Here is a 24,793-nt window from a genome sequence, read left to right as displayed (position 1 = left end):
CTCATTCTCATTTCAAGGACATTATTCCATCTAATTATTTTTTTCCAGTCTGTCCATTTGGAATGAAAAACAAAAGAATAAAGCTTAATGCCAGCATTTCTCAATGTCTCTCCCAAAATACATCGCTCTGCACTAAATAAAGCCTGGTAATTCAAAAGCAAAGCACTAATATATTCAGCATAAAACAGACAGAGGACCTAGAGCAATAATGACACCACTAATAACTAAAACAGTTATAACAATTAACAGCAATTACAGTGCTACAGAAGCTAATGAGATGATCGCTGCATTTAAATTGCCAGCCAAGCTGAGAAGGGATTTTTCTGGAGAAAAAAAGGTGCTGGGTGGGGTCTTATTTTCTTTATCCCATGTAAGGGAAGTGCAGCTTCAAGCAAACAAAATGTCAGAAGAAGAGCAGCAGACAGGTTGAGAAATAGTAGTGCTTTTTGCTTGTGCAGGTATTTATTGCAAAGCATTTGTCGTGCCATGCCAAGTTTTTGAAATCAGCGGTCATCATTTCTCCTATAATCGAGGCCAAGGTGGTGTTAGTGTGTATTCTTTTGTTTTTTCTTTTGAGACAGGGTCTCGTTTTGTAGTTCAGGCTGGCCTTGATCTCAGTATGTAGCCCAGGCTGGCCTCAAACTCACAGTGATCCTCCTGCTTCAGCCTCCCAAGTGCTGGGATGGCAGGTGTGCACCACCACGCCTGGCCTGGGCAACACCTTTTCCTGAGAAGGAAGGAAGATAAGCTCTGAGGACCTCAGTGTTAGGCTGTTAGGCTGATGGGTTGAAAATGAGAGAAAATGCGAGGTGTTGAAGAATTGCTCATTAAAATAACCCTGTTACTAACAGTCATGCTGTAACCAAGCTCTTTAGAGACTGAAGAATCAATACTACAAGGCTGTGATAGATTTTCAAGGTAACAGAATAAAATAAAAGAACTTGTACCGCACAGGGTCATTAACACTCGATAAGGATAAACTGAATTCCTCCCTCTCTCCCTCTCCCTCTCTGATAAGATCCAGCTGGGCCTTAAACACGGTAGCAGGTCCATCGGGAAACCATCTAGGGAACAGGGTCTGGGAGAGGCTTCGAGAAAGTACCTGGGTTTTAATGGTGCCCCTGCCAGCCACAGGCTCTTTTAGGAGAAAAGAAGGGACAGCCTAGTTTGCTTACATCTTGTTTTTCCTCCAAAGACATGTAACATCTGAGAAAAACTGAATGAAGTGAACTTGTGTAGCTTGTCTAAGACCTAGAAATCACACGGCCTCAGGGCTCCCTGCCTTCACCCCCTCTTTGTGACAGGGTCTCACTATGTAGCCCAAGCTGGCTTTGAACTCATGCGATTCTCCTGCCTCAGCCTCCCAAGTGCTGGGATCACAGTTGTGCACTACCACGCTTGGCTCCCAGCTTTTTAAAAGCCTTCGTGAGGCTGCCTGCCTTCCCCCAGACCTCTATATTTTATTGTTAGAAAATTAAGTGATGACATTCGGATGGTACATATTTGTTGCCATTTCTATAGCTCTTCTGGAGGAAAGGCACTATATAAATTCAATAAATAAATAAGTAAACACAAATAATAAAAATTCCTGCCTCGAATTCTGCAGACAGAGCGAAAAGTCCTCCTGCTTTTTAATCACTAAGTCACCAATCATCATAACGGGTGGGAGTATAAACCACGGAAACATATTTAGAGCTCCCTGTCTTTTAACAACACCTATTTCGGAGGCAGGAAGCAGGAGAACAAAAGAGTTTCCTTTTTATTTTTTTTTGTAAATCCTCCTTGAATTATACCTGTTAGAACAATTGAGAAATAAAACTCTTCTCACCTCCCAGATATAAACTTAGAGCAAGGCGGGAGAGGAAATGAAATGAGGGGAGGAGGGAAACTGCATTTTTTCTTGAGACAGGGTCTCACTCTGTAGCCCAGGCTGGCCTCCAACTGAGGCGACCCTCCTGCCTCAGCCTCCCGAGTGCTGTGATGACAGGCATGCACCACCACACCTGGACTCTTTGGACAGGACTTCTTACAGGAGCTCTGACCTCTCTTTCCTCCCTTAGGAGAGGCTGGACCCTTACCAACATAGGTCCTTTGCTAACCCTTTTAAGATCACCTCCTGTAGCGAGTGAAAATAGGCAGAGGGGTGTTGCTGAATGGAAAAGGAGAAGAAAAGGCGGAAGGAAAGGAGGAGAGAAGAGAATGGGAAAAAAGTAGGGCCAGAGAAATGGAGGTGGGAAGGAAGAGGAAAGGAATTCTTACGTTTAAATTTCATAGACTCTTAAGAAAAAATCCGTAAGTATCTAAATCAGTCCTGCCTTGGGCTCTGCTGGGAGGAAGTGTCCTTTGCAGCCTTGGCAACCACAGTATCCCTGACTGACGAGGAAGGACCAGGTCCTCGGTCTGCTGAGGGGCAGCCGGCCTGGGGAGGGACGGGCTGGCTGACAGCCTTCGGGGTGGCTAACGGCCTGGGATGAGTAGGATGTAATTCTGTATTCAACGAAGCCGTTACATATTCATTTCCAAATGTGCCTGGAATCGAACCAGGCCGTCAGAAGTCAGTGCTGCCAGGCAGTTCTATCCTTCAGCCCCCCGCTCACTTCTCAGAGCTGACACATTTCCATTGCCCTCTGAACTCGCAATCTCCGGGCCTCTCGGAGAGGAGACGTTTCCATTCTTTCCCTTCTCTGTTCCCCGATCTCTCAGAGATGAGGCAATTCTATTTTCACCGTACTGATACAAGAAATACTGATAGGGAAGAATAAACATCTGCTTTGGCTTCCCACCCTCTCTGGGATGAATCGGCCGTGATTCTGGGAGCCGTGTTACAGCGAACCGGGACTCCTTTCCGAGTTAAGGCGCGGCCCTCTCTGGTCGCTATGGGGCTCTCGGGGCTGCTGCCCTGCGACCTATTCTCTAGTGCCTCCAGGAAGCCTAGTGCTTCTCCAGCCGGAAGCCGGAAGCCCGAATGTCCCCCAGTGCTGGGCCCGAGTGCTCTCATACCTCCTCTCTGCCGAGTCCCACGCTCCTCTTCCAGTTCCAGCTCTTCATCTGAAGGGACAAACGTCAGTGTTAGCCATCACTCTCTCCTTTTCAAGAAAATTTTAGTTAGTGGTGTTTTTTTGGGTACCAGGGATCGAATTCAGGTCCTTGTGCTTTTGAGGCAGGCGCCAGAACCACTGGGCTAAATCCCCAGCCCAAACAGTTTCTTTTTTTTGGTACCGGGGATCAAACTCAGGTCCTTGAGCTTACAAAGCAGGCACTGGAACCACTGAGCTAAATTCCCAGCCCCAGTTAGTGTATTCTTGTTTTATTTTTAACCAGCTCTCATCTTCAACCAGCCCCTCTTCTCTCATTTTCTTTTCCTTTTTTTTTTTTTTTTTTTTGAGACAGGGTCTCACTGTATAGTCCTGGCTGGCCTTGCACTCACTATGTAGCCCAGGCTGGCCTCGAACTTGTGGTGATCCTCTTGCCTCAGCCTCCCAAGTGCTGGAATGACAGGGATGCACCACCATACCGAACTCTCTTCATTCTTGTACAGACATTTCGAAGGGTTCACTGTATGCAAAGTACAGCTTTAGGAGTTGGGGACAAGCCACAGGCAAGGCTGTCAGGGTCCCTGGCCTTGGGAAGCCCCTGATCCCATGGACTACTGAAGTGCCTGTCACTAGAACCCGAATCCTTTTCCTTAAATCCATTTCTCCTTCCTTCCTGGAATTCTCTTCCACATTTACTGTCTCCAGGCAAGCATCCTCTGTGGTTTGAGGAACCGGGAGCTACAGTGTGGGGTGTGATCAGAGGCGGGCCTGTAACCCCACAGTGATTAATTGGTCCTTAATGGCTGCATCTTTGTTTGGCTGTGTCAGAGGCTGCTCGTGTACATAACTTTACGGCCCTCGTACCTGGGGCTTTGCCTTGCCCATCAGTCTGAGTCCTGAGGGCACTTGGAATGGACTTTTTATTACTTGCTGGGATGCAGGATGGGTTCTAAGGCGGTGCCGGCCAGGTGAGGGTTTATGTGGCCCAAGTCACAGCACGATTGGCCTAAGTTTCCTCCCCACAGCAACCTGTTCCGGCTCCGGCTGCACCCTATTCGGTGCAACAGGAAGTGGGCTTGTAGGCAAGGGCTGTGGATCAGAGTCACATTACACATGGGTCCAGGTGAGCAACAATGTACTCAGTGTGCTTTCCACCAGCACCTCTTCTCTGTCTTACACACACACCCCCACACACCCACACCCACACCAGGCTGGCTTCAAACTCATGGCAATCCTTCCGCCTCAGCCTCCAGAGTGTGCCACCTCCCGGCACGGCACGGCACGGCACGGCTTGACCTGACAATTTTTAGCTCCGCCTGCTGCGCTCCCTGAGGCCACTGGGAGGGACAGGCTGGGAGATAATGGAGGAGTGAAATCCAACAGCCAACCACATCCCATTAAACACCACGCTTGGACATTGTCTTCTCATTACTCAGCCACTTCCTTCCTCGGCTCAGCTGCTTCTCCTTCTGGACTCGGGGCTCATTTTGTGGGATGGAAGACATGAGAGCAAGAGCGGGTCACCGTCTTGTTGGGGACACGCAGTTGCTCGGGCCAGGAGCAGCTCTTTTGCTGATACCAGGCAAGTCCGTCATGGAGCCCTACTGAGGAGAGGCTCACTTTGCCTCTGCTGCCTGCGCGCAGCTGTCTCTTCCTCCCGATTCTAATCAATGTAAATTGGGTCAGATCTCCGCTGTGAATTACAAATTGGATCCGAAGTTGCAGGGTCGCCGTTCCTGCTACTCCGCCTCTTTCCCCCCATCAGCTGGGAAGCTACACCCAAGATCTTTTCTAAATAAATCAGACTTTATTGTAAAACTCGCCCACTGACGAGACGCAACCTCATTAGCATTGATTTTAAAATAAATTATTGAAAGTGGCCAGGCTGCTCTTTGCATTTGTAAAAATGGAGAATGTAAATGTATCTGCGATGATAAAAATGAAAACGAAAACTCGATTCCTTGATCCTTTCAGGCGACAGCACTTAATCTCGTCGTGGTACAAAAATGGAAGAATTACAAATGTGTTCTGTGCAGTTCAATTCCAGCCCAGATGCTCTGATTTCCATTGTGCCTTTGCAGTCACCTAGAAGGCAGGAGAAACACTGGCCACTGGGCTTACATGTCACATGCCACCATCGCTAGGTTTTGGGGTGACAGATATAAAGGGGATGCCTTGGTCCTCAAGTCCATTCTCTCCCGCCCTGTCCTTTCTGTGAAACAGGAAGTGTGGCTCTGGGGCCTTGGAGATCCTGAGCAGGACACTGTCACATGCGACCGGAAGCACCTTCCGCAGCTGGGTGCGAAGGGCGCACAGCTAGGTACCTTTCTGGGTCCAAAGAGAGAAGCGAACAATTTATGTCTGACCCTTCCGGGAAACCAAACTGATACCTTTCAAGCTCCAAACTCAAGACTATAAGGCAACAGGAAAAAAAAAAAAGTTTTTGTTTTTGTTTTTGTGGCAGAGTCTTACTATGTAGCACAGGCTGGCCTTGAATTCTAGGTGATCCTCCTGACTCAGCCTCCTGAGTGCTGGGGATTATAGTCAAATGCCACCACGGCTGGTTAAAAAAAAAGTGCTTTTGTTTGAAAAAGGGAGTGAGATCTTAAATTTCTTTTTCTTTTCTTCTTTTTTTTGGTGTTAATCTGTAACATGAAGTTTAAATTTTATTATTTATTTATTTATTTATTTATTTATTTTTGGTACCGGGGATCGAACTCGGGACCTTGTGCTTTCGAGGCAGGCGGCAGAACCACTGAGCTAAATCCCTGGCCTGAAGTTTTAATTTTAAAAGGCTATTTTCAAAAATATTTTTAGGCTCAAGAGCTCATTAAACTTCTTTCTGAGAATATTATTAGGCATTTGTGCATTACATCTACTGAAATACATCTTCATTTAAAGGAGAATTAAAATTTATGTGCTAGCTCAACTTTAAACAGTAGTAGATTATAATGGTCCTCGGTCCTAACAGGGCATAGGGGACCCAGACCTTACATAGGTTTTAAACAAATAACCTCTAAAGATTGCTGTCCTCTTATCACATTAAATGCTCTACTTGGTTTCCAAATATCTCATCTCAGTTGGGAAAACAGGAAGATTCTGTGAGCTGAGCGAACATGTAAGGGAGCCTTGGGCATTGAAGACAAACCGGGTATCAGAAGAGTGGATTTCAGTTGACAATCCTGGCACAAGGTTGGGCGTGCTAATGAGGGGCTGGGCCGGAAGCTGTCCAGCAGGGACAATGGGCAGCCGGCTCCTCGTGACACCGGGCTCCGTTATGAAGTGCTGCTCCGCCGGCTCCATGACATCCGCTGATCCAGGAGCAGACAGAGCCCCAAACAAAGTGAAGTGATAAAAGCTTGAAGGGTGCCAACCGTACCAGTGTGCAGCCAGATGTCAAAGTGCTCTGGCGACAGATGCGACAGAAATACAGATAGACTCGGAGTGCAAAGCAAAACGAGCGGAAAGGATGCTATTGGCCCTCTTTGTCTTTTATTTATTTTACTTATTTTTTGAGACAGGGTCTTGCTTTGTAGTGCAGGCTGGCCTTGAACTCACAGTGATCCTCCTGTCTCAGCTTCCCAAGTGCTGGGATGACAGCTCTGGCCCGCTTTAGACAACACAGAAAAATGCAAGCAAGAGGCTAATAGCAATTTAATTCTCGGTTGTGTATTAGGTAATCTCAGTTGTCACTTCACAATACTTGCATCCTGGCTCTGAGGTTTGGCCTGGATACATTACATCTAAATTCAATTTGTGCTAATGGCAGCACTCGGAGTGCTCTGAATTTAATTTCACAAATAATAACTGAGCATCTACTAATTGGGGAGAAGGACATGAATACAGATCACTGCGATAAGGGCTAAAATAAAGCTTCATTTCAGCTCAATAGGGAAGGGGTTGCTGGGGATGACTTGGTGACAGGTTTGGGGGGTCTTGGGCTGAAATCTGGGCCCTCCGGGCAGAAGACACCGCTGCTGCTGGCCAGGCAGTGCTCGGGATGGGCCTGGGCCTGGGGCAGCGCTAGCCTGGCCTCTTCATCCACCTTGGATGTTTGTCCTTTCTCTTTTCCTTTTCCTTTTTTTGGTACTGGGGATTGAACTCAGGACCTTGCACTTGCGAGGCAGGCGCTGGAACCACTGAGCTAAATCCTCGGCCCTGTCCTCTCTCTTTAGATTCCCTCCATCTGCCCCTTCCCAGGGGTCTGGACAACTGTACAGAGGGAAAAACAGTTCCACCGAATGCTTGCTCCCACTTGATTCTGATTCTCATTTTATAAAACCCAGTTCTGTATTGTATTCCAAAGCGTGGCCGGGCAGCGCATGCGCGGGGTCTCGGGGCTGCTCCTTCTCTCTCGCTCTTCCGAGATCTCTGCGGGGGGGGGCGGGGGACGGAAGGGGGGACGGGACCACGACAACCACGGAGCTGTTGCCATCGCAGCCGCCACAAGGCCAGGTGACATTTCTGCAGAGGCTTCGGGGAACTTACTGGGCCCCAGGCTTGAGTCCCCCAAGAGAAAGCCGCTGAAAGCTGTCCTTTGATGGCTCCTTGAAACTCAGGGCTGGGCCTGCTGGCCTCCCTGCCTTGGGGGGCAGAGAAGGGGCCCAGAGGCTTCTGGTTTCTGCATGCCGCTGTGGCATTTCCTTGTGGTGGATCCCTGCTTAATCTATTGCGAATGAGATCCCCCCAAATGAAGGGTCCCCATATGCTCAACCGGGTGGGGGGGGTTCAGAAATCCCAAAGGACACCCACCTGGAAACTGTACTGTTTCAGGACTAACATTTTTGGGGTGTGGCTGAAAACCTTGAGTGCTCTGATTTTTCCCTCTTGGGGACAAGGCCGCTATCCACGTAGCGAATGCTGATGATCTTATGATGAATGTGATGTAGTGCATTGAATTTGATGACCCATACATTATTTTGATTAGGAAAAACATTTTTTATTGACCTATGTGTGTTCCATGCTCCTCTCTACATAAATTATACCCCAGGAAGGAAACTTCCTCAACAAGACAGCGAGAGCTATGTAGGCCCCATCCCAAAGCTTAGCAGAAGCTCGTGTGCTAAATGAACACCCTTCACAGGCTGGTGTAGGGTGCATGCCTGTAATCCCAGCACTTGGGAGGCTGAGGCAGGAGAATTGCCAAGAGTTTGAGGCCAGCCTGGGCTACATAGTGAGTTCAAGGACAGCCTGGACTACATTTGAGACCAAAAAAAGAAAAAAGAGAATATCCTTCACAAAGCACTTTTACCGGTTGGAATGAAGTGTCAGAGGCCCAAGCCGTTTGCCCATTGATGGTGATGAGAGGTTAGTCCTGTCCCTCCACCTGCACCTGGCCTCGCAGTAAGACCAGCCGCAGCAGAAGGTGAGCTCTACTCTCCATCTGCTCAGGATTTTCAATTCACAAATGCCCACCTGGTCTGTCTCGGCCGGTTGACAAGAGCAGGGACCTAGCCATCCTCGGTTCTTCAAGGAGGTGGTGCTGCAAAGGCCACTGTGTTCACAAGCTAGCATCTACCCGGCACTCCCTGCGTGGCAGGGCTCTGTGCCGAGAGCTCGCCGGCTCCGCTCAGGCTCCTCACTGTATCCCTCCAGCACAGTTGCTGGCTCAGCCATCCCGGCGGGGGGGGTGGGTGGGGGGGCAGCGCAGACCCATCCTGACTCCAGCCTGCTGGCTGCCTGCAAGAAGGCTTTGCATCTCACACACACATCCCACTGCTTAGTCACGGTCTTTTCGTTTGTTTGCTTTTTCTCTTCTTTTTGCGGTACTGGGCACTGGGCTCAGAGCCTTCACACTGCGCTACATCCCCAGCCTCTTCTTGTGGTGAGACAGGGTCTTGCTAATTCACTAAGTTGCCCAGGCTGGGCTCCAACTTGAGATCCTCCCGCATCAGCCTCCCAGAGTGCTGGGATCACAGGTGTGTGCCAGCTAGTTGGTGGTCTTGTGAGAGGAGTGATGGAGGAGGCTGAGAGAGTCGCATTGTAATCAAATGCCTGTCTAGCTCACCATTGTGTTGTCTCTAAGATCTAGGATGCGGACAGGTTTTCAGGAAATAAACTGCTGTATGTACAGCACTGTCCTTTTGCCACATAGCTATGGCACTTGCGATTTCTCTAAAATGCACAAAGAGGCCCTGGCTGTCCTACAGTGTGGCTGCCCTCACTTCTGGTGGCCGGCAGCCCTGTGGGCTCAAGGTTAGTGGCTTCCTGGAGGAGGCGGATTCATCTCCAGGCCCTCGGGTCCTCCCCACTGGACTGGGAAGTTGGAGGAATTCCGGGATGCCCTGGACGGGGTTGAGATGGCTGAGGGGAGGAGGAGGTGGGAGGAGAAACAGGGCCATCAAGAAGCCAGTTATATATTTCTTGCCCCACCTGGGGTATCGGGTTTCTTTCTGAGATAAATTTTCACTATGTAGCCCAGACTTTCCTCGAACTCTCAGCGATCCTCCTGCCTCAGCCTCCTGAGTGCTGCAATTACCAGCATGTGCCACCACGCCAGGCATCAAAAGACCTTTTCTTTGTACCCCAGAAGGCTGAGCGGTTCAGTGGGGTCTCCCTGCTGCACTGTTCCACAGTTGGGACCCTAAGTGGAGCGGCACCCGGGTGTTCCCCATGCCTGGGCGGGAGCGGGCAGAATGGGAGCTCACTGGGACGACTTGGACGGAGCAGCTCGGAAGCGCATCTCCTCTTCGGGAGAGCTGTGAATTAGATCCATTTCTGCACCCTGCTGTTGCGCCAGAGCAGGCTGTGAAAGGGAAGATTCTCAGAGGAGCTGTGTTTTAATGTTGCAATTTGATTCAATTTTCCACTCTATAAAATTACCCATCACCGCTCGTTGCTTTCTAACAGACACCTTCACTCTTAATTTAACAATCCTATCGAATTCTGCCAGGGAAATTGGAAAAATTTATCACCTGTGAAATTTTATTTTCCTTTGGTTGTATCTGTTTTTGTAAAACTTCATTAACGACGATGACTTGCTGAGGAAATTATCATTTTTTTTTTCAACTTCAGACACAAGAAATGGCCCGACTTCCACCAAGATATCATTTGCATAATAAAACAACAAAAAAAGGCTGGGGAAGCGGGGATTGGCAGAGGCTGGTGGGCTGGGAGAAGAAGGCTCTCCTTGGTTGGGATGTGTGCCCATAGTCCTGCTTCTTGTTTCTCTCTTTTCTTTTCTTTTTTGGTTTTTTGAGACAGGGTCTTACTACACAGCCAAGGCTGGCCTTGAACTCTCTGTAATCCTCCTGCCTCAGCCTCCTGAGCGCTAGGATTACAGGTGTGCGCCATCACACCTGGCTTCACAGCCCTGCTCCTTGGTTTGGGTCCCAGTAAAGTGGCTTCACTCCCAGGGGAGATGAATCTAGAATCCAGGCCAGAGGGTCTGATTGCTCTTAGGAGGCCTTGATATCCACGTTCCCTACAGATGATGCCTATGGCAACCAGACTGTCTTCAGGGGCCTGGGTGTTAGATTCACCTTGGTTCCTAGGTTCATCTGGGATGGAGGTTTAAATTGCTATAAATTTAGGCTTAACTTGAATTTCTTAGCAGAGTGCTAACTCCTGGCAAATTTCCACAGCAGCTCTTTAAGGATGGGCTCGAAGATCAGCATCCCTGGGGTCTAAGGACCTCACAATTAAAGGCTCGGTGCAGTTTCCACCCAGCACCACTGTGCTAGAGGATACAGTGATGGCTGTTTTCTGCGACCCTGGTTTAGCCTGCTGTGGGGAGAAGAGCCCCATAGCAGGGACCTGCTTCTTACTGTTTTTTAAATTTTGGAGACAAAGTTCTCCTATTGTAGCTGAGGGTGGCCTTGAACCCATGACCCTCCTGCCTCGGCCTCCTGAGTGCTGGGATCACAGGTGTGTGCCACCATGGCCAGCGCTGACATCCTTCATACTTTTTTTTTTGGTACTGGGGATCGAACTCGGGACCTTGCACTTTCGAGGCAGGCGGCAGAACCACTGAGCTAAATCCCCGGCCCAACACTTTTGAGGCAACTTTCTGTCCTTCTCACTTTTCCGCTGAAAAGAAGTTGCAGCTAGAGTTGGGGTGACTCACTCCCGAACTCAGGAAAAACCATCAAAAGCCAACATGAGTGTCCTGGATCCTCTGACCTTTGGACACATGTCAAAAATCCCTTCAGGTGGCACGGGTTAGATCAAAGTCATCTTGCTCTCAGAACAAGGCAGTCTCTAGTGGGATTATATTTCCCTGTGTTCTCTCCTTCTGAGGGTGACGTTTAGATCCGGCTTCCTTTGCAGTGTTTCAAGTTAGAGTCTTCCACCTGATCCAGAGTTTCTTTTTTGTTTTTTTTTGAGATAGGGTCTTGCTATGTAGCCCAGGCTGACCTCAAACTCACCGTGATCCTCCTGCCTCAGCCTCCTGAGTTCTGGGATGACAGGCCTATGCCACCACACCCAGCTTGGGTCCAGTTTCTGACACTAGGGGGAGATAACGAGGTGAAAGGTCTCACCTGGGAGGACTTCATAGATATCCTCTTCCTTCTCCTCTGCAGATGACTTGGTCCCCATGCTCCCAGGCAAGATAAAGGGTCTGCCCTGGGGACCAGAATTCGGGGACTCAAAACCATCAATGTCATCATACGTCTCTTCCCCCTGCTCCTCCTCCTCCTCTTCCTCCTCTTCCTCCTCCTCCTCCTCCTCTTCGTATGGGATGGTTGAAGAGCTCATATCTGCAAGGGGGAAAGATAAAGGTGAATCAGAATGGGAGGTGGCAGGGAAGGAATCAGGGAGAAGGAGGAGGAGGGAGCAGGCAGAGCCGTGTCAAGAGAAAATGAAACGCCAGGTTAAATGCTGTTATTTCTAACACGGGCCCTGGTGGCAGGAAATCTGCAGGAAAGGCCAGACAAGCGCTGTATCTGCTTTAAACCATCAACATAAATCCTTCCTTGCAATAAAACTTGATCAGGATAGAGCAGCCCTGTGAGTGCGGGTGTGTGAGCCAGGACTTGGTCCAAGGGAAGGGGACAGGCCCGGAGAAGACAGGACCAGAGTCTCGGGGTGCATGGGGCCAGGCTGACCATGGTGGGACGCTTTCTCCTGGAGGACGGCACTATGGAATTTCAGACTGGCTTGTACAGAGACAGAGATGGGCGAAAGCGGGAGAGGAACAGAAATGGGGGGAATAGGAAAACTATATCAGCAAGATGAGTCCAGACCAACGGCTGAAGGGTTGGAGGCCAGCCAGGGAGGGAGACAGGGTTCTGGTCTGATGGGGCCCAGAGAGGCTCAAGCTCTGCCCTGGGGAACACAGGGCTCCCTGAAATGCTGCTTGGAGGCCAGCGTTCCCTGTAATGCCCAACAAAGCTGCTTGACTTGATTAGGCTCTTAATAAAAGATCCTGCAACCATTTTCATCTGAATTCTGGAGCCGCTTCATGGAGGGAGGGACCAAAGACACATTTGCGGCTCCAACCATATGTTATTATTGTGTTTGTTTTCAAAGGAAATAGTATGAATAATTTCTTCAATGTGGGATTCTGGAAGTACCACAGGGTACAGCTCAATAAAGCTGCTTTGAGTTTTATGGAGGTTCACACACTTAGGGGTATATTACACGCATAAATCCAAGCACCTAGACACGTGTGTGCCCTGTCGTCTCGCCGTCAGTGCCCGTGTTTGCCTGGTCCCGCTCTGTCTGCCACACGTGACTCGGGTGGAGGGTGTGATCGTTTGTTTTTGCGACAGCAAGGGCATAACTGGGTAAAACAGGCAGTTCTTGTAATTAAAGCTCGATGTGTCCTCTTCACTCACAATAAAATCTTACAACAGATTAAAGATGAGGGTGAGCAGGCTCGGTGTTTTAGGGTGAGGTGCCAGATGCAAAGTGGCTGGAGGGGTAGGAGGGGTGCCCCGTGCCAAGGGGCGCACTCCAGGTGGCTCAGGATGCCCAGGCTCCCGGGGTCACCGTGACCTCGGTGGCCAGCAGAGGGCACTCTAGGAGCAGGCTTTTAGCAGCTTCCGGCAGGGCCCTTCCAGCCCAAGGCAAGGAGCGTTTTATTGTGGCTTGGGAAACAGCAATTTGTTTTTAATGTCCGATGTCCCTGAAGGCAACCTAGATTCGTTTAGATTTCCACTTCCCACTAAGACTAAAAATAGAAGATTTTGGACCTCAGTTGCAAATGAGTCGGCTTGAAGTTGGGTAGCATGGATTTTCTTTCCAGGATAAAAGACGCGGGGTGGGAGACTGGCACAGGGCGGAGCTGGCTTTGGGGATTCCTTTCTTTAGGTGGGTGGTGTCAGAGGTCACCCCCAGCTGGGTGACGTCTTCACCTTCCGAGGGACGCGTGGAACTATCTGCTGTTAGAACAGAGGGACAGGCTGGGGACAGGAGAGGTGAGAAAGGGCAGGAAAAAAATACCCACGGAAGCCTACTTCCGCAACACAGGGTTATGAATTTCGATGACAGCGACACTTACCCTTTAACAAGAAACTAATTTGATCCACCCAGTCTCTGGCTTCCGCTGGACTAGTGGCTGTAAACTGGAGAAAAATTAGCAAATTAATTTATCGTCTTCACTAAGATTTCCATGAATCCTAGTAGGGACCTTCAAGGGAAGGAATTTGTGACTTTCAGAGTCGAATTTAAAGCTAAGATTCTCTGCCTGGTTAATAATTAAAAAAAAAAAAAAAAAAAGGCCAAACAGCTGACTCAAAGTATTTTTTTTTCCTTCAGCAATTTTGCATACCCAGAGATAACAGTTTTGTTTCGTTTTGTTTTTAAGACAGGCTCTTGCTGTGTAGTTCAGGCCAGACTTGAACTCACTATGTAGCCCAGGCTGGCCTCAAACTTGCTGCGATCCTTCTGTCTCAGCTTCCCCAGTGCTGGGATTACAGGCATGTGTCACCATGCCCAGCTGATAACGGTTTTTAAAATCCAGATATTAAAAAAAAAAAATCCAGATATTTATGTTCATGTGTGTTCATTTGATTATCCCTTTATCGGGCATTTATTTAAGAAAAGTTTATAGGAAAAAAAAAAAAAGCAAAGCAACTTGTATATGAGGTGGGAGCACTTGTATTGATAATATAAATGCTTTTCTTTCCAGTGGTGGGGATAAAACCCAGGGCCGCATGGGTATCAAACAAGCACTCTACCACTGAGCTGTAACAGCAGCTAAGGTGGGAAAGGCAGGAAACACTTATTATTAGGGCTGAGGCCATCTGGTTTGGGCTGGATTTTTATAAAGAGCTGATGGAAACTGGTGGGGGCCTGGGGCACTTCAGGTAGGGGAACCACATGCTGTGGAGCCTGCCTGGTGCATGGGGAAGGCAGGCCGCAGGGCTCCACTGGAGAATAAACAGCCACAGAGGAAGAGCTGAGTGGCAGAGAGAATAAACAAGCAGGGAAAGACCCAAAGGACACAGTAGGCAAAGAACCCACAGACCGTAACAACGACAGGAATTCGAGGGCCTGAGAAGAGAAGAAAGTAAATAAACTACATTCCAATTCGAAAAGCAGGCTGGGCAGGTATTGAGCCTTTGTAATTTTTTTTTTAACGAGTCAACTTGATGTAAATGCTCCTGAAAACATTTTAATTATCTGGCCATTAGAGTGAGCTCAAGATGCATGTTCTCTAAGAAACCTAGATTTCTGCATAATACTTCTATTAATAGACATTGTCATTCTCAGCTCTTAAAAACACATTTCTACAGCAAATTTCCAGGAATATTGGTGCTGCCGCCTGCCTGGCCAACACAAGGTCCTGAGTTTGATCCCCGGTACCAGAAAAAGGAAACATACTCAGCACACATCTGTACTACAAAGGACTCTGTCGAAAAGTTGTCCAAAGTTTAAAAAATTATAGAAATTGTATAATGAATAGGTAGGTCATGTTATCAAAATAAGGATTAAGATACTGTAGAACTATAAAGAGTTGAATGCTGAGAAAAAATTTAAAGAGTGAAAGTTGATTTAATCTTGTTAAGTTGATTTAAGCTTAGTGTGTTTTTTCTTTTTTATAAATCAGCAAAAGGTTTGCTACATTGCTTTAATAAAGCTGAGATAAAATAAAAATAATCAGTGAGTAGGAAATAATATATATATATTTTGTGTGCGTGTGTGTGAAAATCATTATTTCCCCATAACCATAATTTTTGATTGTTTTAATTAATTTCATAATGACTTGCAAATGCAGGAGGTAAAGGTTCAAAATACATAAAGATGAACACAGTGAGGAGCCAGTCTTTCTGGGTCCGACAAAATCCTCCAGTCCCTCAGCGCCGCTGTCACCACCGGGAAAAGGCAGCGGGTCCCACTCTAGATGTAGGGTTGAGCTGGCCAGGGTTGGCAGTGGGGAGAGCGGTTGGGACTGGCCCGGCCCTGCGTCCCTTGGTCCTACCTCGTAGCTGCGCCTGTCGCCGCAGGTCAGCTCGAAGCAGCACTGTTTCCTGGAGTCCTTGCGCAGGTAGGGGGCCAGGCGGATGCTGTAGCCCTCCATGACGAAGGTCCCTTTGGGCTGCTTGCCTGGAAGACAGGGAGGCTCCTGTGACCCCAGAGAGATGCCCCAGCCCGGGAAGGTACCTCCCATCCAAGCCCTGGGACAGCTGCGCCGCTGCAAACGGTCAAGGAGGTTACTAGGGAAGCTGAGGGGCCGAGACTGGACAGCCAGGGGATCCAGCCTCACAGAGCCAGGGAGACGCACTGGGGAAGGATATTTTACCAGAGGAGCAAAACAGAGAGAGAATGTACTCCAATGGGAAGGGATCGGCGATAAGAAGAGAAGGAATTACTGCAGCAGGGAGTGTGCGCCTGGAACTGGGGGCTCCCATGGCCACCACGGAGCTGGAGCCACAGTCCTGTCACCAGGCCCGGCCCTCGAAGGTCCCCGATGGCCTCCCCTACTCTGGTGGCGTTTGGGCTAACCTGCTCTCCTCTTCATGGTAGTGGGAGAAGAACTGAGACTCAGGATTTCATCCTCCTCCCAAGAGGCAAATCAGGATAAAAGGATAAAAGCTTAGGATTGTGACATAATGAATCACTATGTAGTCCAGGCTGACCTTGAACTCACAGCGATCTTCCTGCCTCAGCCTCCCGAGTGTTGGGGTGACAGGCGTGTACCGCCATGCGTGGCTGATGGATGCTTTTTGCTCATAATGATGGTGAAGAGGATGGCGGTGGGGTGACAAGATTAAAAAAAAAAGAAGAAGCAAAACGCCTCTGTCCTCACCTGGTTGAGCTGAGAGAAATCCACAAATGGTGAACTTCTTAAGGAAATGTCCCGGGTTAATAAGAAGTAGCTGGTGAGCAGGGAGTCACGAAACAGTCAGTGCCTTGTGACACCAGAATCTTTTTTCTTAAAGTATCTGTTCTTGTTCTAACTAGCCACTAAAATGCTTTGTTGTTTCTGTGGTCACCAGATTTTATTTCACCTGGACAGCAAAATGGTCAATAAAAGTCTCCACGCCTCTTGTGCTCTTTCTCCTCCTCCCCTCTCGCTGGGAGTAGAAAGACTGAGTGCACAGCCGTGAAGCTTGGCCTCGTGTCCAGACCCCCGGGCCATTTATTTAAATGCAAAGGACGTTTGACATTTTTTAAAATGGCCCGAAGGTCAAATTCGTTTGAAGAAAATAGTACTCTGTGCCTAGAATTCAGAAGAGAACTTGTGGTTGCTGGATTAAGAGTGGGTTGGAGGTTAGAAGGGCATAGGAGGTGTGTTGTTCAGTTTTCAAAGTATGCTGCTAGCTGGGTGCGGGGGTGCGGGCCTATCATCCCAGCACTCGGGAGGCTGAGGCAGGAGGATCACTGGGAGTTGGAGCCAGCCTGAGCTACATGGTGAGGCCCTGTCTCAAAACAAAGTATTCTGCTTTGTGTTCTAAGTAGGGCTCACACTTCACCCTCAGAAGGGAAGCTCAGAGGGCTCCAAGATGGTGAACAGAAGATGAATTCTGTGACATCCGCGGCAGGCTGAGGCAGAGAGGCGACTGTGGAGAAGCTAGGAGCAAACCGGAAGGGTCTCAGGTCATAGAGCAAAGCTGCAGGTCTCTGCTACCTTGGTACCAAAGGTGCAGGGGATCCCGGTTAACCGCAGACCATGGGCAAGCAGCAGGGCAGGGATGTGCTGGGGGAAGGAGGAAGGGGAGAGGCAGGAGTGGAGTGCCAGGCAGAGGACAGGTCTACTCTGTAGCTTTACCACTGGCCTCTGCTGGAAGGTGAGAGAGCACAGGAAGCTCCTGCAAGAATGGGCAGATTTTGTTTGTTTTGTGAGACAGGGTCTCACTATGTAGTTCAGGCTGGCCTTGAATTCATATGATCCTCCTGCCTCAGCCTCCTGAGTGCTGGGAAAAAGGTGTGTGCTACCACAGAAGCCCTTAAATTTTTCTTGGAATTTTTATTATGACTCTGGGTGCTGTGATTAAATCCGAGGTTTTGGGCTGGGGATTTAGCTTTGTGGCACCACGCCTGCCTAGTAAGCGCAAGGTACTGGAAAAAAAAAGAAAGAAACTTCAGTCCAAGGCTTTGTGCCTACTAGACAAGTGCTCTACCACTCAGCTACCTCTCCAGCCCGTTCCCCCCAATACTTTAGCATACTTTAGCAGTCATATTAAGGCCAAAAAGAGTTTAGTTTTTTTTTTTGGGAACAAGGTCTCACTATGTAGCCCAGGCTGGCCTCGAACTTGGGGGAGATCCTCCTGCCTCAGCCTCTTGAGAGCTGGGATTACAGGTGTGAGCTACCACACCTGGTTTAAGAGTTTGAAATTTTGGGGGCCAGGGATTTAGCTCAGGGGCACTGCAACTGCCTGGCAAGTGCAAGATCCTGAGTTTGGTCCCCGTACCAAAAAAACCCCCAAAAAACCCCCCAAAACTCCAACGTTCCATTTTGATAATGTTGTGTTATTAGTCACAATAAAAGATAACCCTTTGGTATGCAGACCAGGCTACCTTCATGTTTACAAAGCGAACAATCCTAATCTGGCTTTGTGTTCCGGGTGGCGCTGGGCCTTCGTTACCCTGGCTGGTGTTAGTCAAGGGTGCTGGCCAGAGGTGCACATGAGGGGGAAGCTGCAGGGTGCCCCCCAGGAGCGACCCTTCGCCCGGGCACTTACTCTTTTCATTAGCGTAGTAGAAGAACAGGCCCCTGGTGAGCACGCACCAGCGCTTCTGCCACTCCGGCCCGAAGAAGCTGTGGTCTGAGCGGACAGAGCGGGAGACATAAATTCAGGTAACTACCATCCGCGCAGCCGTGAGCCCCCCCCCCCCCACGGGCCGCGTGTTGTTGTTTTATTTCCCGGGTTAATGGGCTGTGAAACCCTCCCCGTTCCCACAGGTCCCCCGCGTGAGTCGGCTGCAAGGCCAGGTTCTGAGCGGCCGCCCGCCTGCCCACCCTGTGCGCCTCCAAAGCCTTCTTATCCAGCTTCCTGTGTCTCATCCTGCACTTTCCAAATTCTCTGTGATGTCTTGGGTTTGATTTCTGAGACAGGGTCTCACTATGTAGCCCAGGCTGGCCTCGAACGCCTAGTGACCCTCCCGCCTCAGCCTCCTGGGTGTGCACCACCACGTCTGGTTTAAGCTTTGGTTTCCTAGCAGGTCTTGGACCCTTCAGTGAGCGAGGCAGGACCCAACTGCCGGCCTAGTGCAGTCGGGGCACAGAGCAGCCACTGGGGCGTCGTCCCCGCTCCCCTGGGCCCTGTCCTTCCTGGCCATGAATACCTTTGCTCCTCTTCTCCAGGTAACCCTGCTTGAGGACACTGTCCAGGTCCTGGGCCGCCCTCAGGATGTCCTCCGTGCCTAGAAGGAGCGACAGTGGGAAGCTTGTGAGGGCCAGGTGAGTCCCCTCCCCCGTCATCCCCACCATTTTCTTTCTTTCTTCTTTCTGATGTCGCATGGTGGATGAAATCCACACTGGTGGGCAGGAGAAAGACTCTGGGGAGTTAAGCATCTGCTGTAGATATGAGCCCCAAACTGGATGATCCACACCAAGGTCATCAAAAGGAGAGGAACAGCCGCCAGCCCACATGGCTTTAATGAGCGACAGACTACTGAGAATGCAGCCCTAGAGGGGACAATAAACACACCTTGAAAAAACTTTTTATTTTATTTTATTTATTTTTTTCTGGTACTGGAGATTGAACTCAGGATCTTAGGCTTTCAAGGCAGGTGTGGTACCCTGAGCTCAATCTCCAGCTTTGTTTTATTTTATTTTTAATTTTATTTATTTATTTATTTTTTGGTATCGGGGATCGAACTGAAGACCTTGTGCTTGTGAGGCAGATGCAGTGCTGCTGAGCTAAATCCCCAGCCCTTTGTTTTATTTGTTGAGACAGGGTCTCCCTTTGTAGCCCAGGCTGGCCTTGAACTCACAGAGATCAGCCTGCCTGAGCCTCCCCAATGCTGAGATTATAGCATGCACTGCCAAGCCCGGCCACCTTTTTTTTTTAGTATATGTGCTGCCGAAGCAAGCACAAGCTTTTTTTTTTTAAACAGCCAATTTTAAGAACATGAATTTTATTAAGCTCACTATGCAAGGTGAACTTGGCAGTAACCGCCAACTCTGTGCTACTTCAAACTATGGGAGTCATACAATATTAGATGGCTTAGCACAAGACAAGCCCTGTAATCAACTTCAACTTCTAACTGTGCTGCTGACTTTCCTGGGTTTCAATTTTTTTTTTGGTGTCAGGATTCGAACTCAGGACCTTGTGTGTGTGAGGCAGGTGACAGAACCACTGGGCTAAATTCCTGGCCCTTTTTTTCAGTATTTTTAAAAAAAATAAATTTTGTTTTATTTTATCCCATTCCCCTCCTCAAACACCCTCCTCCCCATGTACAAAAGCTCTGTTTCCATTTTCCCTTCTGTTCTCTTTTTCTCTTGTCCCTTCCTTCCTTTCTCCCTCCCTTCCCGTTCCCCTTCCCATTTGAACACTTCCTTCCCATTTCCCAGCATCCATTATACAGCTCAGTCCTCATTTCCACTTTCTGTTTCTCACACCAGACAAACAATGCAATATTTAAACACATGTGTCCAATTTATTTCACTTGAGGGTATAGTAAGACAGTATCTCACTATGTAGCCCAGGCTGGCCTTGAACTTGCGGTGATCCTCCTGCCTCAACCTCCCAAGGTCAGGGATTACAGGTGTGAAGCATCACGTCCAGCCAATCAGGCAATTAGGTTTTTTTTGGTACGGGGATGGAACTCAGGACCTCGGGCTTTCAAGGCAGGCGGCAGAACCACTGAGCTAAATCCCTAGCCCTCTTTTGATTTTTTGAGACAGGGACTCCATATGTAGTCCAGGAGGGCCTTGAGCTCACTATGCAGTCCAGACTGACCTCAAACTCATAGCAATCCTCCTGCCTCAGCCTCCCGAGTGCTGGGACCACAGGTGTGCACCACCATGCCCGGCTCTTCTTTTTAAAACGTCTTGCTCAACTTAGGGACACAGCCTCATGTTAAAGTCACTAAGAGTACGAATCATAAAAGCCACGTTAAATGTTCTATTAGAATTCAAACCTCCTTTTTAATGCAAATCTAAATGCCATTTTATGGAACATCTATGATTATGAAAATGGCCTGACATGGCCCGCGTGCGTGGGGAGAGGCCCCGGGATGGATGTGACATTAGTGCACCCACACCAGCTCACTGATCCTGCTGGCAGGCGCATAACAAATGCTTCAGTGGAGCTCAGCGGTGAAGTGCAGACCTCAGGCCCCAGCGGGGGACAGAGACAGCCCCTGCGCCGGACCAGCCAGTGGAGGCGGCACTCGAATTGAATCACCCAGGGGCAGAAAGGAGCGGGAAGCAGGGCTCTGCATACTTGATTTCTCTTATTTCCAGTACATTATCAGAGTGACCCTCTTCTCCTTCCCCTGCCGAAACACAGCCACCCCCGAGAAAACGAAGGCTGAGCCAAGCCGAGATGTTTCAGCTCCAAGCCCCCGGGGTCCAGGACAGGAGAGACAGTGCCTTTGTATTTATTTATTCAGTTTCAACGGAACTTTTCTTTTTCTTTTGGAGACAGGTTTTCACTGTGCAGCCCAGGCTGGCCTTGAACTCATGGCGACCCTCCTGCTTCAGCCTCCCCAGTGCTGGGATTACAGGCGTGTGCCACCATGTCCTACAGTCCCCTCTTTTGGTGTCACTCAGCCAGTGGCCCTGAGGCTGCCATGCTAGGGGGGAAGAGGCAGGAGGAGTCTTGGATGCCTGAATCCACAGGAACAGATCTACAGAGAGCTATTCGATTCATAAAGAAAGTATGTAAATGAGGCAGGCCTCGCTGCGAATGCCTGTAATCCCAGCACTGGAGAGGCTGAGGCAGGAGGATCTTGAGGCCAAGGCCAGCTGGGGCTACACAGGGTGACACTAAAAATAGGAAGAGAGAGAGGAATTTACCTCAGTGGTTCTGCCGCTTGCCTTGAAAGCACAAGGTCCCAAGTTCGATGCCCGGTACTGCCCCCCTCCCAAATAGGAAGAAGCTGTAAGCAGTTGTGTAATTTACTATTTTAAGGCCACACATTTATATTTATGTATAGAATTAAAATAGAGGTTTTATTACCTGATGAAGATACCAGCACTATAATGAAAACCAAAAATGGTTTTCAATTTATTGGGAATAAATGGCCCTTTTGGATAACCCTAAGGGCTTATCACATCATATCAGCATAAAACAGAATTTCATTAGTGCCATAATCTCTCCTACCCCTGCGCTTAACGAAATCTCCCAGAATAACCCAGATAAAAGAAGTGTTCGTAGCTGAAGGACTTGGGGTCACAGACGAAGAGAAACGTGCATGACTGGAAGCAAGGGCCACCCAGCTCCCAAGTGGGTAACAGTGAGGGTGTCCTGCTCACCTCTGCCCCACCTGCACCCAACCTCTGAAACAGAAAACGACAGGGCAGGGCTCCATCTCCCAGTGACAACGGGACCCTCGCAATGCCACTGATTTGCACGCCACACACAGTCAGTGGACCCGCCGGTCTGTCCATAGCCTCAGCTTTCAGAAAAAACGCTGGGTCACTGTGTGCACTCAACTGAATTGGCGGGGGTGGGGGTGGGGTGCCGAGCAACGAAAACACAGGTACAGTTCAGCCAGGTGACAGGATGTCACAGAATGGTAGAAATGATGCGTCTGTAATTAGCAAACCGACACAGGAGACAACATTCAGGTTTTTTTTTTTTTTGACAAGGTCTTGCTATGTAGCCCAGGCTGGCCTTGAACTTGTGGTGATCCTCCTGCCTCAGCCTCCCGAGTGCTGGGATTACAGGTGTATGGACCTAAGCCTGGCTATTTTTACCTTAATAATTCATCCTTAATATGGAACCATAAATGACCTCAAGTCTTTAGCAGCTAAGCTGCAGTGTCGACCTTGCAAAGTGAGAATTTCGATACAAATCCAGGCAACAATCCTTCAAATGCCCTTGTGATTCTCAAAAGTAGGAGGAAGGGAGAGTTTAAAGATGCCAAACTCTTTGTAAACATTTCAGGATCCCTGTATCCCCCACCCCACAAGTGTGAGGCAGATCACTATTATGCAGGTATTGCTTGAGAGCATATCTTTATTTCTTTCCAGACAGGGTCTCATTGTGTAGCCTAGGCTGGCCTTGGACTTGAGATCCTCCTGCTTCGGCCTTCTGAGTACTAGGATGACAAATATGTGCCAGAGAGCACTTCAGAAATGAGTAAGAGGGCCCAGAGATTTAGCTCAGTGGTTTCACTGCCTGCTGCGAAAGAGCAAGGACCTGAGTTCGATCCCCAGTAACCCCCCAAAAGAAAGAAATGAGTAAGAAAATATCATTTTCTTTTTTTTTGGTACCAGGGATTGAACTCAGGTCCTTGCGCTTGCGCAGCAGGCAGCGAAACCACTGAGCTAAATCCCTGGCTCAAAAATATCATTTTCAATCTGCTAATTTACTACACCACTGGCCCAGGAAGACACGGAGAACAAGGGGCTGTAGCTCTGTAATAGAGCATTGCTCAGCATATGCAATGCCCTGGGCTCAATCCCGGCACTGAAAAGAGAAAAAAATGGAGAGAAAGAAAGAATAAAGTACAAGGCAGGGGAGCTTTGCCATCACCCTTTAAATGGCTCACTTTCTACCTGTCCCCGAGACTGTCCATAGAAGTCATCTAAAACACAGATCTAAGCCGGGTGTGGTGATGCACGCCTGTGATCCCAGCACTCGGGAGGCTGAGGCAGGAGGATCGCCACCAGTTGGAGGCCAGCCTGGGCTACATAGCGAGATTGTCTCAAAAAATCCCCCAACGAAACAAAACAAAAAATAAAACACAGATCTGGCCCTGTCCCATTTGTGCTCAAAGCCTTTCCCGGTTCTCCTTTCCCTACAGCCAGAAACACAAGGCCAAGCATCCTCTGAATGCAACCCTGCTCGCAGGCACTCACTCTGTGCTCCTCCGACCCACTGTCTGGGGCCCGACCCTCCCCTCCCTCTCGGGCACCTGCCTTCCTGCTCCCAGCTCAGCCTCACAGGGGCCGGGGACGCAGGGACGGAGTGGTGAGGAGGCAGAAAGACATCCTGCTTCTGGGAGCAGAGACGCCACGTGGAGGAAGCAGAGGAAATCGTCGCCTCTGTGAGCAAAGGGGACCAAGACAGGCTCAAGCCCGGGGGATGCGCCGTGTGGGTGCCAGCGCAAGAATTGGAGCGGGGAGGAGCTGGGCCCTGCGGGAGCCCAGAGCAGTGCAGGATTGGGCTGGCCTTTAATTAGCATGGGACTGAGATGGGATTAGGAGGGACCCCGCTCTGAGCTCACACAGAAAACTGGAAGCGGTTTGGTGGTCTCTCTCTGTTTCTCTCTCTCTCTTTTTTTTTGGAAACAGGGTCTGGTGATGTAGTCCAGGCTGGCCTTGAACTCACAGCGATCCTCCTGCCTCAGCCTCCTGAGTGCTAGGATGATAGGCCTGCACTATCATGCCTGGTTATTTCATTGCTTAAAGCCTAAAGAAAAGCTGCCAGTGGGGAGGAAGCCTGGTCCCTCTCAAAGCCATTGCTGACTCCTGTATCTTGTCCTTGTCTCTGGGCCCGGGATGCATGGTAGGTGCCTGGCCCGGTTTGGTAAGCTGAAGCATGGCAGCGCCTGGCCTAACGGGCCGCGTGGGCTAAGAAGGCAACATAATCGCAGGGGCAGATATTTGCCAGGTAAATCATTCTCACTGGAGCCACGAGTGGTAACTCCCGTTCTCTTGTATATTTACTACTTTCATTTAGGGCTGGAAACGGGAAATAAGAAAGCAAAAAAATAAAAAGGAAAGAAAGGTTTTAGCCAAAGGAGCAAGGAGGAAGGGGAGGTACAGAAGTTAGAGGAACAGCAGGACTGAGAATAACAGGAAGAAGGGCAAAGAGGATTTGTGGAAGACAAAAGGGAAAAATGCCACAAACCTGAAAACTGGAGGGAATGAACTTTTCTGCCTTTCTTTCTTTCTTTCTTTCCTTCTTTTTTTTCTGAGACAGGGTCTCACTGTGTAGTTCAGGTTGGGCTTGAACTCTTGATGATCCTCCTGCCTCAGCCTCCTGAGGACTGCAGGTGTGCACCACCACACCCGACTTGATGGTGACAATTTTTTGAGCTAAAACATTTACTGGTACATTTATGATACACATAATAACATTCACCATAGGGAATTTGTACCTGTACATGATGTATCTTGCTTCATTTTTTCCCATTCTCCCTCCCTTCGCCCCCTCCTCCTTATTTAAAAAAGCTTTGTTTTCATTTTTTCCTTCTATTCTCTTTTTTTTGGTGCCTTCTTTCCTCCCCCCCCACCGTTTCTCTTCATA

General features: G+C 49.1%; 1 protein-coding gene across 6 annotated transcripts in view; it reads right to left on the bottom strand.

Moving 5' to 3' along the window:
* Skap1 (src kinase associated phosphoprotein 1) overlaps positions 1-24,793 on the bottom strand; it is a 233,282-nt gene that overhangs the window by 20,547 nt on the left and 187,942 nt on the right. For all 6 annotated transcript variants that reach the window (XM_004859601.3, XM_013077779.3, XM_013077781.3 and 3 more), the window contains 6 exons: positions 18,711-18,788; positions 18,107-18,190; positions 15,403-15,527; positions 13,480-13,543; positions 11,516-11,734; positions 3,001-3,048 (listed from right to left, as the gene is read on the bottom strand). In XM_004859601.3, coding sequence (XP_004859658.2) covers positions 3,001-3,048; positions 11,516-11,734; positions 13,480-13,543; positions 15,403-15,527; positions 18,107-18,190; positions 18,711-18,788 — 618 coding nt within the window. The remainder of the gene's footprint in view (positions 1-3,000; positions 3,049-11,515; positions 11,735-13,479; positions 13,544-15,402; positions 15,528-18,106; positions 18,191-18,710; positions 18,789-24,793) is intronic.

This window comes from Heterocephalus glaber, unplaced genomic scaffold (genome assembly GCF_053883595.1).
Source record: "Heterocephalus glaber isolate CG9 unplaced genomic scaffold, H.glaber_assembly_v1.0 deba00001773, whole genome shotgun sequence".
Classification (NCBI taxonomy): Eukaryota; Metazoa; Chordata; class Mammalia; order Rodentia; family Bathyergidae; genus Heterocephalus; species Heterocephalus glaber.
This window is presented reverse-complemented; position numbering and strand designations above follow the sequence as displayed.